The following is a 13,693-nucleotide window of genomic DNA, read 5'->3' on the forward strand; positions in this document are numbered from 1 at the left end:
AGACACACGTAGTGGAGCATCATATTCCGACGACAACTGAGAAACCCATAAAATCGCTTCCATATCGTGCTCCATTTTGGAAGAATGCCGAGATTGATGAACAGATACAAACATTTGTTGACAAGGGGCTGTTGGTAGTAAGTGATTCCCTGTGGAGTAGCCCATGTCTACTTGTAGCTAAGAAAGATTCCTTATTTGTCTGGTTTATGATTTCTGTCGTCCGAATGCAGTAACCCTTGTAAACGCTTACCCTTTGCCCCGTATACAAGACAATTTGGAAAGTCTGGGTGGAGTAAGCTTTTTCAGTTGCCTTGACCTTTGTAGCGGCTTTTATCAGGTTGCTCTGGATGAGGCAAGCAGAAATTAAAGAAATCGACAATTGTGACGCCATCTGGTAGACTTCTGGAATGGACAGGTATGCCCATGGGTTTATTGGGCACCAGGCACATTTCAAAAATTAATGGAGAAGGTATTTTACAGTTTGCAATGGGAAATTTGTTTATTATATCTGGATGACTTGATTGTTTTTGCTAGTTCATTGGAGGAAGAGCTAAAGCTGCTGCAGTTGGTGTTTGATAAACTGAGGGGAGCTGGGTTGAAATTGAAAGCAAAGAAATGTGTGCTTTTTGCCGAGCAGGTCGAGTTTTTAGGCCACAGAGTTTCAAAAGACGGCCTTTCTACTGACCCAAAGAAAATTGCATCTATTTGCAACTGGCTGGTGCCAACCACCATATCAGAGGTGCGCAGTTTTACAGATTGGCATCTTACTACAGACGGTTCATAAAAGACTTTGCCTCTATAGCAAAACCACTAAATGAGCTGACCAAGAAAAATGCTCATTTTATCTGGTCATTCGAATGCCAAGACGCTTTTGATCGACTCAAGCAATTATTAACAACCTCGCTAGTATTGGCCTTCCCGTCTGCAGAGGGAGATTTCATCCTAGATACGGATGCTAGCAAAGTCGGTATAGGTACTGTACTGAGCCAAATACATGGGAGCGTAGAAAGACCCATCTGTTATGCGAGCAAGGTCCTAGGTAAAACAGAAAGAAATTATTGCATAACATGAAAAGAACTGTTAGCGGTTGTGGAATATGTGAAATATTTTAGACCCTACTTGCTCGGTAGAGATTTTACAATTCGGACAGATCATGCCTCGTTGGTCTGGTTATTGCGGTTTAAGAACCCTGAGGGGCAATTTGCCCGCTGGATAGAACTTTTAGGTCAGTACAAATTTAAGATAGAACATAGGCCTGGTAAGAAGCATCTGAATGCAGATGCTCTGAGTCGTGTACCATTCGATACTGTAAGCAATGTGGTAGAGAGCATCACAAAGACACACACATTAACGCAAGGGTAACTAATCGGTCAGCGTTTGAGTCATGTGAAACAGCACAGCAAGACTCTTCTAATGCCAAGATTGCTAAGAACAGTCATAAGTCTTCCGAGGTGGAGAAAACTCCCAATCGATTAATGGGTGGCCTAGGATGGAGGGACACCTCCATCCACATAGGTGTGATGTACGTAAGGTAACCACAAAGCCCCTTGTTGCTCAGCCCGAGCAACAGGAGGCGGAACTTAGCTTAGATAGTGAAAGAAACATTGAGCATGAGGTATTGTGGTAAATGGCCGTGTTAAGGGAGCAACAATTGGGAGACTCAAATATAGGTTTGATAATGAGGATGGTGAAGATTGGTGAAACTTGACCAGCGTGGGAGGACATTTCTTATAGATCACCAGCCCTCAAAACCTATTGGTCCCAATACTCCCAACTCAGGGTACATAATGGAATACTATATAAGCTTTGGGAAGCTGCTGATGAAAGATCGGTAAGGTGGCAGATCATATTGCCAAAGGCTTTCATACCCCTTGTGTTAGAGACATTTCATGATAGCAAGTTTGGAGGCCATGTAGGTATTGGCCGAACCCTCGCAAAAATCAGGCTCAAGTACTTTTGGTATGGAATGTCTGTGGACGTGCGGAGTCATATTCGAAAATGTGATGTATGTGCTAAAATAAACTAATCATAGGGAAAAGGAGGGCGCCACTTAAGACCTACTTTGTCGGAGCACCCCTTGAACGTATAGCAATTGATGTAGTGGGGCCATTTCCCGAGAGTAGCAGGGGTAATAAAAAGATTTTGGTACTTGGTGATTACTTCATCCGCAGAGTGACGAGCAGGTGGAGCGTTTTAACCACACGCTTGTACGCTATATTAGAGCTTATATGGACCCCTTGCAACACCAAACTGACTGGGACGAGAACATCAGTTTAGCCACCTTTGCATACCGCAGTAGTGTACACCCATCTACAGGAGAAACTCCTAACATGATGATGTTGGGGAGAGAGTTGCACTACCCATTGGATATGGCACTGGTACCTGTAGACATACCTGAAGGGGAGGTTAGCTCTGAGTATGTGGCCAATTCAAGAGATAAATTAGAACAAGCACATGCACATGCAAGAGAGCAATCGAAAGTCACTGCTCGCCGACAGAAACGTCTGTACGATCGTTTTGCGACTACCTATAACTATAAGGTGGGAGCATTCGTTTGGTTAAAAGATGAGAGAAGGAGGAAAGGCTAAAATTACAGTTGGCCTATGAGGGGCCATATCTGGTCATTGGTAAAGTGTCTGACCTTGTGTACCGGATACAACTCAGCCCAAGGAGCAAAGCTTAGATACTACATCATGAAAAATTGAAACGGTATCAGGGGAAAGCTCTGGATCCTTGGTTGGACAGAGTGAAATCTATACCCGTGGACAAGCGTATACAGGTTGGCAGACCTAAAAATGCTGTTCATGCTAAAGCAGGAGAAGAAAGTAAAAGTCAGGTTTTCAAACCCTTGATTGCGGATAAATGTGATGATGTCTTTGATTACGTAAATGATCAGTCAATTGACGGCAACCTTGGGTCAGATATTCCTACTGATACTGGTAAATAAGGGAGGAACGACCTGAAAAATGACCATAATGAAAATAAGAGTACAAATGATATAGATAAAGGGAAAAGTTCTAATAATCTGCAAGGTGATAAGGAAGTTGATCAAAAATGTGATAATGAAATGCCCATGGAAAATCCTCATAACCTAAATGACTACAAATCTGAGGAGCTAAACAGTAGCAATAGGTGTCCAAGAAGAAACAGAAAAGCAGTTGATCGCTATGGTTTTAGTAGACTGTCAAGGGCCGTAAAACAAGCGTGGAGAGGGTAGACAAACGAGAGCTCCATTAGTGGTGTACAAGTTATATAGCCACACATGTATATTCTATGGTACGTAGAGAGGGAGATTGGTAATATCCCTAGTGTAGGTGAGCGAGACAAAGTGCAACAGTCAAATAGGGGTTACATTTGGTGAGCAGTATAGTTCACAGTTCCACACATAGTCACGTGATTCCAGGAGTACTGGTATGGGATCATCCTGACTAGCTGATGAGAAATCATCGTTATAATGAAAAAAAAAACAGGAAAAAAATTAAAATTAAAAAGATAAAAAAATATAACGGGGACAAAAAGATAAAGGTAAAAAAGCTGAAAGCCTTGACATGTTGACCCGTCGTGGAGAAAAATTACAGACAAAAGTCTAAATCTGAAAATCATGACCTCACAACCTGTCTTGGAGAAAATGTAAAAAATTCAATGGCACATTACAGCCACAACCGGGCAACAGATCGTGGAGACAAAATATAGAAAAACAGTCATAAACTTGAAAGCCACTTCTTCACGGTTGTGGAGAAAAATTACTGAAAAATTCTAAAACTTGAAAGCCATGACCTCGCGGCCGGTCTTTGAGAAAAATGTCGGCAAAAATTCAACACTAAAGTTACAGCCACGACCTCGCGACCAGTCCTAGAGAAAAATTACAGAAAAAAGGAATGAAATAAACTACCTTTCAACAGATCGGGAGCGGGAAGATGGCAAAATTAAAAAGTCATGTACTATTATATAGCAATATGGAGAGAAAGCAGCTCTGAGAAAAAAATAAATCTGAATCACGGTTACTCTACGCTACAAGAGTAACGTGTCTGAATAGCCTGACTGAGAAACGTTAAATATTTTCGATCACATATATTGAGTATCTGATTCCATCTTTCTACTCTGGAACTTACAGTTTTCAGGCTTTAGCTCAATGATGTTATCATATGTGCTGCTGAGGTTGAGTGGCGTGTTTAAATTACGATACGATGCTCTCCGATCTTTGCGTAATTTACATGGAAATTTCTAGAACCCTACAACAGAGAGCCTCGTTTTCACTACAAACCAACATGGTCGTACGACCAGTTGTGTAGTGTGCTAAAACGTTGGTTCATTTTTAGCCATCTATTGAAATCCATGTGATTAGTTATTTTGGGAAAATCCCTTTTAATTCCGCATTAGCAACGAAGTAACGAACTTCACTTACTGTTCTTGTTTTTATTGTCATGAAATACTGGACACCAAATCGCCCTTGGAGCCCGTTGGTGCGGATGGGTCCCTACTTTGAATTTGCAGGTGGTTGAGAAAATAGGCAATATCCCTGATTTTCAGATGGGCGCGTTCCCGTGTATGTCAGTCACCAAATTAGGGGCGGGGTTTTAGTCACATGTCCATGGTAACCATAGGCAACCCATCCCCCGGCTGGGACACTCTGGAGGTAGCCGTCCTGCAGTGAGCAGTGCATATCTGTGCTCTCCTGATCTAACCTCTTGGCTACCGCTATTTCCTTCTATTTTCCGTTAAATCATACTTCTTGCTACTCTTAGTAAGCCTCCGTGAGGCTGAGGTGCCAGCTTTACAAGTAAACCAAGTTGGTTTTCCAGGTTCTCTTTATGTTGGTTTCGCCTGAATCAAGGCGTGCGTTCAGTCGCCTCTCTAGACCCGGTTTTATACGTGCGTGTTCTGTCCACGCACAAGTCAAACACCTCAGTGACGGACATAATTCAGAAGCCCGTTCACGTTACCACACTACAGATTTCTGAGAGAATTTCCTCACGTATTTTATCAGGTGACTTTCATGGTATTTCTGGTAATTCAGAGGATTTCGTTACATTATTTACAATTTAGTGGTAAGATTGCTCATTACTTTTTCGACGCCACAAAAATATGACTTGCTGCTGTGGTATCGTAGATACCGTAGATTATCGTAGATAATAAAGTTAACTTTGACATGCCTATTTTTTCTAAAAGGAAGAAAATACTTATGTCTGAAATTTTTCTGACATCAATCAAAGTTGTCATCTACGCATCTACTTCTTTCTCGAACTCTTTTGCACCGATTCTTGGTTCCAGATAACACATTTCAACATACGGTTCGTTTCCGGTGACGTGACGCGTTGTTGCCCTTAAACATGCCCGAGCAAAAATAAAACTTTCTGATTTCAACTGATCACGCAAACTTTATTTTGTTTTAAATAACAATGCGATGTCATCAAAATAATAAGAATTATAAGTAAACTTTTTGTAAGAAAGGTGATCACAACAAACTCTCCGGCGGTTCAGAAAAATCATAAATATTTAAACCATTAACCTCTCTGCTTTTATGGAAAGTCTCTCCCACAATCGCCCTTGATGCTCTCCTTTTCACCAGTGCATTTGCTTTCCGGTGTAATTTTGTTGTACAGCATCATCTTGAAGTCTTTTCCTAATCCCAATTTGATTATGGAGCATCAAACTGCCGACTAAGTCCTCTTTGAAACGGCATTTGCATACGTAAAAACATGCACTGTACTTATAATTTTGAAAACTTATATCAGTGCCAATCTTTACCTGCAACAATTTCTGGAGTTGGCGTTTTCATTTCAGGTTTCGAATCCTGCAGAATGCCTTATCGAAATCTCATGCACGATTATTGGTACATCCATAATACTTACAGGCAGGCATAAGCTGTTTATGAGACTCCCTAGATTAGACCCCCTAGCCAATGCACAAAAACACGAAACCTTTACGTCATCATCCGGGCATTTCTCCCGGCATGCTTTGCGAAGGAAGTAGACAATATGGCCGCGCACTGTCGACTAAAAAGGTCTCCATATTGCCTGATTTTGATATTTATTTTCATAGACAACTTCAACAAATCGCTGTTTCCGTGCAAAAATAATGACAAATGCTTTTATGACTCAAATATAAACCTGCATAAAGCTGATTACATTTTGGGTGGACTATTCCTTTAATGATGCGATTTTTATGACTTTTGAACGTACTGTGTCGTCTGACAGCATTTGCTAATACTTTAAAAAAGTTGATAAGTCAAGGTATTATTTTCAATATGGCTGTCAAATATTTTATGTGCGTGTGAATAAAATAATCTTTAGAGCCCAGATATGAGTTTAAAGGGCACGGGTTGTAAGGCGGTAGATTCCGAGCATGTGCGGGATCTTATGTCTTATGGCTGAGGGTCGCGAGACCAATATCAGGGTCGGATCAGTTTTTTCTTATACCTTTCTGCGGTCTCAAGTTGCAGTATAATTATTACTTTTGATACTTTGCTAATGACATCGTAATTTCATAAGCGCAAGCTACGCCGAAAAATCTCGCGTTTTGAAGTGAGTTTGACGTCGCTTATTTACATAAAAATACTGTTACGTGCAGAGAAAACGAACAAAAGGGTGAACTCAGCAGTTTCCGTTTAAACAAAATTTATTACGAAAATAAAACTAATTGCTAAGTTAGGGATAGAATACAAGCTTTAAAGTGTACAGACTACTTATCTCAGCTGGGATGGCAAAGCTCCAGTCTCAGAGTTGTAACAGTCAGTCGGATGAATGAACAGTCCTTCGGCTTGCAGGCTTGTAGTTGCACAAAGTCCACAGAGTAAATCCAGCGTTGGCAGTGAAGGTCTTGAAAAGTCTTGAGAATGACTACTGCTGGGTTTCCAAACACATGTAGTAACACACAAGAGACACGATCCCAAAAGTCTGACTGCGAGCCTGCTGTCCCAGTATTTATACTTGTGTGCTTACATAAGCATATAAGAACAATCTAGAACTTTTATTGACATGCTAATTACTGTTCTAAAATTATCTCTCTTACACAACTAACTAAATTTCCAGAACATTCCAAACATGACTAATTGATTCAAGGTTGTGAGGTCATTAAGGCAGTGACCTTGAGAATATTCTAGACCAATTGAACTCAGGTCATGATGAGTGTGGGGGAAATAACCTACATAACAATACCCTAATTCTAACCTAAACAAACTTCAAAACACTTACGACAAAAATTGCATGAATCGAAAGAAAATATCAATCGTAAGTAGATTTTAATGCTTAATAGATATTTAAAGTTTTAAAATCATGTAGTTCAACATTAACCTTAAGTTTGCAGCACACGTGCCTGACACAAACAGATTGCACTGATGTAATCCATTATTGCCTATCACGATGAATATTGCCTTGTAACAAGTTTCTTCTCAACATCACGGACCGTGTGATGAATTAGCAGAAATTGGGAAAAAGTCATAGAACGGCCAACAAACTGTCTCTAAATCACTGACTATCAGTCCCAGGGTGGCTCTCTACTGTAAGGGCGTTGGGGGCGCTGGCGGACGCTTGACACTTCCATTGCAAGCACGCGCGAGAGAGTAGAGCGACAATCTATCTACTGTCCGTCTCGATATTAATGTCACATTCTCAAAATTCTGCAGGGAAATATCTCCCGATTGTCTTTCTGCAACAGCTATGCAATTTTTTAGGGCACATCGAAATCATGGAGCTCAATGTTCATGGTAAAGGAGTCGTCATGATTTACGGCCGGGTGGGGTCGGAGGAATTTCATCGGAAACTCTGAAAATGTGAGTACCCCCACCATGATGAATTTCATTTACCCCCCTCTCTAACAGAAATTTTGACTGTCCCCCACTTACAAAAGTTAAATATCAATACATGTACTTGTAAAATGTATAAAAAATATAGCAATAGCAATGACCTTTCGAATCATGGTGTACCATGCTAAATTATAATCGGTTATTTCATGACCTTTGAAAATGGTGAAACCAACAAAATAACATTCAACGTCACAACAAAATATTTATAAAAATTTACGCTATAACTTGTATCCAAACATATAGTATTGTTTAATTTTGGATGGGTATCATGAAAGGGTTCTCACTAGGATATCTGACTGAAAGTACTGGGGGAGATAACACGCGAGAGGTTAAGGGGGTAGTGTCAGCAGGTGCCCCCTATCTTCCTTGGAAAAGGTTGAGAAATTTATGTGTGCAATGGTGCAGTCTGAGATGTATTTTCAATTTCTATTTTTTACTAATTGAAACTGTTCGAACGCCCGAAGGGGAAGAGCATGAAGGGGCGTCCCTTCCCCCTCGCATCGAAAATTTTATGAAATTGATGTGTGCAATGGTGCAATCTGAGAGGTGTTTCAATTTATTTTGCACTTGATGAAATTGTTTGAAAATGACATACAGCGATAATATTTTATTACTGTAACATTTTTTGCGTGATCGGTGTTTGAGTCACAATATTCAACAATAAAACAATGACAATACATTTTGTAAAAAACAGTTTTGAGTTTACCAGAGATTGAAGACCAAACAATATGCAGGAATGGAAAATCTTCGACCTTCTTGTGTCATTTGCAAAATCTTACAATTTCGAATACGATATTAGAGGACCGTCAGTCAGATTCAGTTATTTTTAGTCTATTCATTAGCGTTTTGCAACCTTGCAAGCCATATAATTTCCCCAGTTTTGTCCTTGATCCTATGAAAATTTTGAGAAATTGATGTATGCAGTGGTATGGTCTTGTGCAATCTGAGAGGTGTTTCTAATTTGCAATTTTACTTTTGTAAAACTGTTAGAACACCCCAAGGGGGAGAGGGGCGTCCTCCCCGTCTCGCATAAAATAATAATTGACAAATGAATGTGTGCAATAGTGCAATTTGAGAGTTGTTTCAATTTATTTTACACTAAAAATTGAGTCACCCCTTCTTTCGCTCCACATTTTGAGCAACCCCCTTGCTTTCAATTTTTTAGTGACCCTCATCAGAGTCCTTCGACCCCCAGGCCCTAAATAATGACGGCTCCCTAATGATGCCCCGTAGCGTGAAGATTATTGTTACCCATCCTTCTTCCACAGAATGCCTGTCTTCTTCCTTCAGTGGGAGAAATAACCGGAGATGCTTAAGGTTACTTCCCATTCCACGTTCTTTGTAATTACATCGACTTTGCCTTCAATGCTCGTTCGTCAATTCAAATGACTTATCATTCAGAGAAACGCCGTGCCGCTGTTCAAATAAATAGCTCTCGATGCTTTGTTTCAAGGACGAGATTAAATCGGGCTCGCAGTCATTCCTGTCTCCCTTCTTGATATGGAATGTAAATCACAGCCGAGTAATCATTCATAACGTGACATAGCCCTTGATAGTTAATATTTCATGACTTGAATTTAGCTTTTAATACCACTGACAATGACCTTCTGCATGTGGGGCATCGTGAGGATAGTCCCCTTGTTTATTTTCGTGATCTTTGGATGTAACCTTGCATCCGCTTTTAGTGAACGTATTGTTTTGAGAACAGCTTAAGACATTAACACCGACAGGATACTTAAGCTGGACCTCCTGCACTATGTTGACAGATGTACTAATGGGAGCGACCCTCCTGGCTTTCACATCTGCCGACTGTCTTAAGTTAATTATAGACGCATACCAAAGTCATGACAAAGCCAGATATTCACTCAATATAAACTCTGCATTTTAGTGTGCTAAGGTAGAACCTGTTGAGATGCCCGAGACGACATTGACCGTGACCGACGCCTATAGTATTAGACAAGTGTAACTCGTGTTACTCAGCTGAATAAAGTGCTACGACTTAGAGTATATTTGTGTACCCGTTGCCGTCTCTACTACTGGACGTTCTTTGCTACAGAGTGTGCGTACCCGACAATAGCTACATCACACCTACGCTAAGTGACAATAAGATGGTTGTTTGAGAGTTACAGAGCTCTCGATCGTCATCGAACCCATATGAGATAAGTCGCCGCATCTTCTTTACATCTCTTCCGGCGTCTGTCACAGTACTGACCTTTTGCCTGAGATTTGATGAAAATGGTCATTGAATCCATGTCTTCATGTGCGATAATGGATTTCTTAGTAATTATCTTTGCAAAATCATCGCTGGTATTACCAAACAAGAGACTTACAAATTTTGCAAAGAGAGCAACCTCCGCATTATTTCAACAGTTTCCTCCCAGGACTTTCAGTCGATATCAGCAATACGCAGACAACACTCTCCCAATCAATCGCTTGCTTGTTTATGAGTTAAGAGTGTATAACAGCAACACACCTATAGTACCCAGAAAGAAAGTCGCCCACAAATGCACGCGGTTGCTCATATTTAGGCAAAGTAGGCAGCAATGTGGGGGGGGGGGACTTTTGCCATTAGCATTGCACGGAAATAAGATCACAAAGTGTATGAGTGAGTCGCAAAAGATTATTTAACAAAATCGTGTACACCTACGGAACACCAAGTACACAAACCAATCGCACTTTACAAGGATGGACCGTCTTTATAGCTTCAAATCAAGATATCTTCACTAAAGAAACGTTGCTTAAGTAAAGGAGAGTATGATGGTACTTAAAATGCTGCTTGCTTTCACAGTGACAGATGAAGAAATTTTAAATCTTCATAAGATGCTATTAGTGTACGATACGGGGCATATTAGTATTAATTTATGAACATTATATAAATGAGCATTGTTTCAGTGTTGAAAATTCGTGCTAATAATTCTTACTCAATGTGAAATATTCATATGCCCCGAATCTTGCCTTTAATAATAAGATGATGGACAAAGTTGATTTGTAGGTAAATTTTCTCGTCCGTTGAGACTTGACGCTTGACCTTGAACTCATATTGACAGTTACATTGCACAGATATTATACTTTATCATACATGCTGTGCCTGTATTGCCATTCTTCTATTGTTCAGACGGTACTGATATGAGCCCATATTTTAACTAGTGAAAATACGAATTATATTTTCACTGTAACCGAACTACTTACAGCGACGCGCACGCGTGACCTTCGCTGTATGCGCATGCATGACCTCCGTTACATATAAAACAGCTGAGCGAATAAGACAAATGACAATCCGAAACGTCATTATGATTATGGTCAAAATTCTGTTGTTTACAGTCACTTCATGGGCATTGCACTTAGGCACAAGTACAGTTGTACCAAAAACATACAAACAAACGTATTGAAAATTTGTATAATTTGCCGACACCTGTCAATTCACGGCCGGTCCCGTGGCGGTGCACGGTGCAATGTTTTCGTATCGTCTACGCTGCTGAAGATTACACCATGGATGTATGATTACACGTAATGATATCGGTTGACAGAGCATCATGATAGAATCGCTTTACGACAAGTTTCCTGTTGATGAGCTTAAAGTATCTGGGCGGTGAATTACATCGTTTACAGTCGTAAATGAGCCACGAAAATCCAACCGCACTAAAAATACTCGCGACAGACAAGGTTGAAGGTGCACATGATATTTCCGATTTGTACCTGTCAGTGCACAGGTCATGATCGTGTCTGGTGGCACCGATGCGGTGCGGGTTTCAGATACAATGTACCATCCAGGGAAAGTCAAACTTTCGCTTAGGTTGTTAAAGGAAGTTTAGTTCTATTTAGGCAAGCCAGAAACGAAAATATACGAGCAGACGACGGAAATACCTTTGAAATGTTTTATTCGTACAGCAACAAAATCACGAACGAGTTACGACACTACAGCTTACAGTGTACTCACTTCATGTTTTCACTAATCCGCTTACTGAGATGGTAAATTCGGCATATTTGACGTCTGGGAACATGTATAATTCTTCGAGATAAACTGACTGGTACGGGTATTATATCCACTGTATGTGCATTCATAGATGTCGCAGAGCTGCTTGCTCTCTGTGCTCTCAGCTGTTCATACTCGATAGAGTTTGAGCGTGGCGCGAGTATTTTGACCCGATTTTGGCGGCCTCATAACTTTCACGCAGGGATGAGGTTATGTATCAAAACACGAAAACACACCCATTTTACAAACTCCCGCCTATGTTTTACATCCACCGTCATTTTAAACTAAAAATAAATCTTCTTCAAATTGTGAAAACCTGTGTCGACATCGTAATATCTAAATTGTTTGCTTTAAAATGCTCCATTAACCCTCCTTTGAAGTGGAATGGCCCAATAGCGGAATAATATCAAGAAGTGATACGGTTGTCATCACTCCTTAGCAACCAACTTTTTTTAAGTACAGCCTGGAGGAAACAAGGTCGATTTCAAGTTGATTTCGTCGCTAATTTCGGAGCGTCTGTAGGAAAACAGTCATAACCAAAGCATGCATGTATGATAAAGGGGTTATTACACTAAGTTAGGGCGATACCGCGTCGTATTCGAGTGATGTGTCCGTATTTTGACTCGTTGCTGCGCAACTCGTCAAAATACGGACACATCACTCGAATACGTCAAAATACGGACACATCACTCGAATACGACGCGGTATCACCCAAACTTCGTGTAATAACCCATAAATATTCTCTTTGTTTTTAAATATCCTTTGCACAATGTCTGTTTGCCTTACTTATTAACAGTGATGTAGACATGACACTTCATGTTAATTGCTGACGTAGCGATTTCTTAATAAATTTTACTTTATTTTCAAAAAAGAAAGAAGGAAAGAATGTGACATGGGCAATATGAAAAGGTAAATTAACCTGTACAGAATCGTTAAGTACACTATGGCGATAGTTCTTTGTGTCGTTTCTGTAGAATTTCTTAGTTTTTGGATGAATTCAATTCACACGCATGCAAGCCAAGGATCTCAAGTTCGTCTCAAGCAATCAGACGGAAGTTTTAAGACAGCAGTTGCACCACCTGTCATCATTTTAGGAACAAAGAAAGACCTCTTAAGACAGGTAGGGTTGCAAATGAGTCACCTAAATGTTTGTTATTAAGATTTTATCGAGTGGTATCTAAAAATTATTGTTATAAAAACAAAATTATTCGGTATGAATTAGGCTAACTTGCAATTGATACTGACACTATATGCTCTCAATATTCGTTGGTATTGAAAGATGGTATAGCTTTAGAATATTCTTTTCTGTTTATCATTTCTAATATCGTGGTCGTCAACATTTAATATAGTTGTGTTTGCCTCCGACAGTAACATATCCATAAGGCAAAGGTCTAAGCAAATAAATATACATAGAAATTTATGAACATGTCATACTGATATCAACGCTTCAAAAGTATAGACTTTTACTTTCATCTCTTTTACATACAAAGATTATAAAACTTTTGCAGCAGATCCTTTAGGTTTCTCGTGGATAATTGCGACATTTGTCAATTTAGCCGAAATTTTGGACCTTTATCAATGCTAGAATACCGTCTCTCTCTTTCTTGAAACTGTTTAGTCCAACTGAATAGTTAACGATGAATTTGTTTAGAGGGAGCGGAACTAAGTTTTTACCCGTAAAAGACCGATGTAATATCTGTACATAGCAGTTATGAATAAAGTGTTCAAACGCTTGCAAGGAAAGTATAAATTCAATGATGCAGGGAAAGCCGTCCAGCTGTTGTTGCATGATTGTTCAAGAAGTTTTGCCTTATGAGTACTTAGAGAGACACGTCAAGGTATTAGACATGCGCTAAGCAATCATCCGGAGTGGGGATTTGGCCGGAACAGGACTATTTATAGTGTAAAGCATGGGG

The 13,693-nt window shown here is 40.0% G+C and overlaps 1 protein-coding gene across 1 annotated transcript in view; it reads left to right on the plus strand.

Annotated features, from left to right (window-relative positions):
* The window catches only part of LOC139136830 (probable serine/threonine-protein kinase qkgA), a 73,207-nt gene that overhangs the window by 53,443 nt on the left and 6,071 nt on the right, over nt 1-13,693 (plus strand). Inside the window, exon 4 of the mRNA XM_070704668.1 lies at nt 12,752-12,897. Coding sequence (XP_070560769.1) covers nt 12,752-12,897 — 146 coding nt within the window. The remainder of the gene's footprint in view (nt 1-12,751; nt 12,898-13,693) is intronic.

This window comes from Ptychodera flava, chromosome 7 (assembly GCF_041260155.1).
Source record: "Ptychodera flava strain L36383 chromosome 7, AS_Pfla_20210202, whole genome shotgun sequence".
Lineage (NCBI taxonomy): Eukaryota > Metazoa > Hemichordata > Enteropneusta > Ptychoderidae > Ptychodera > Ptychodera flava.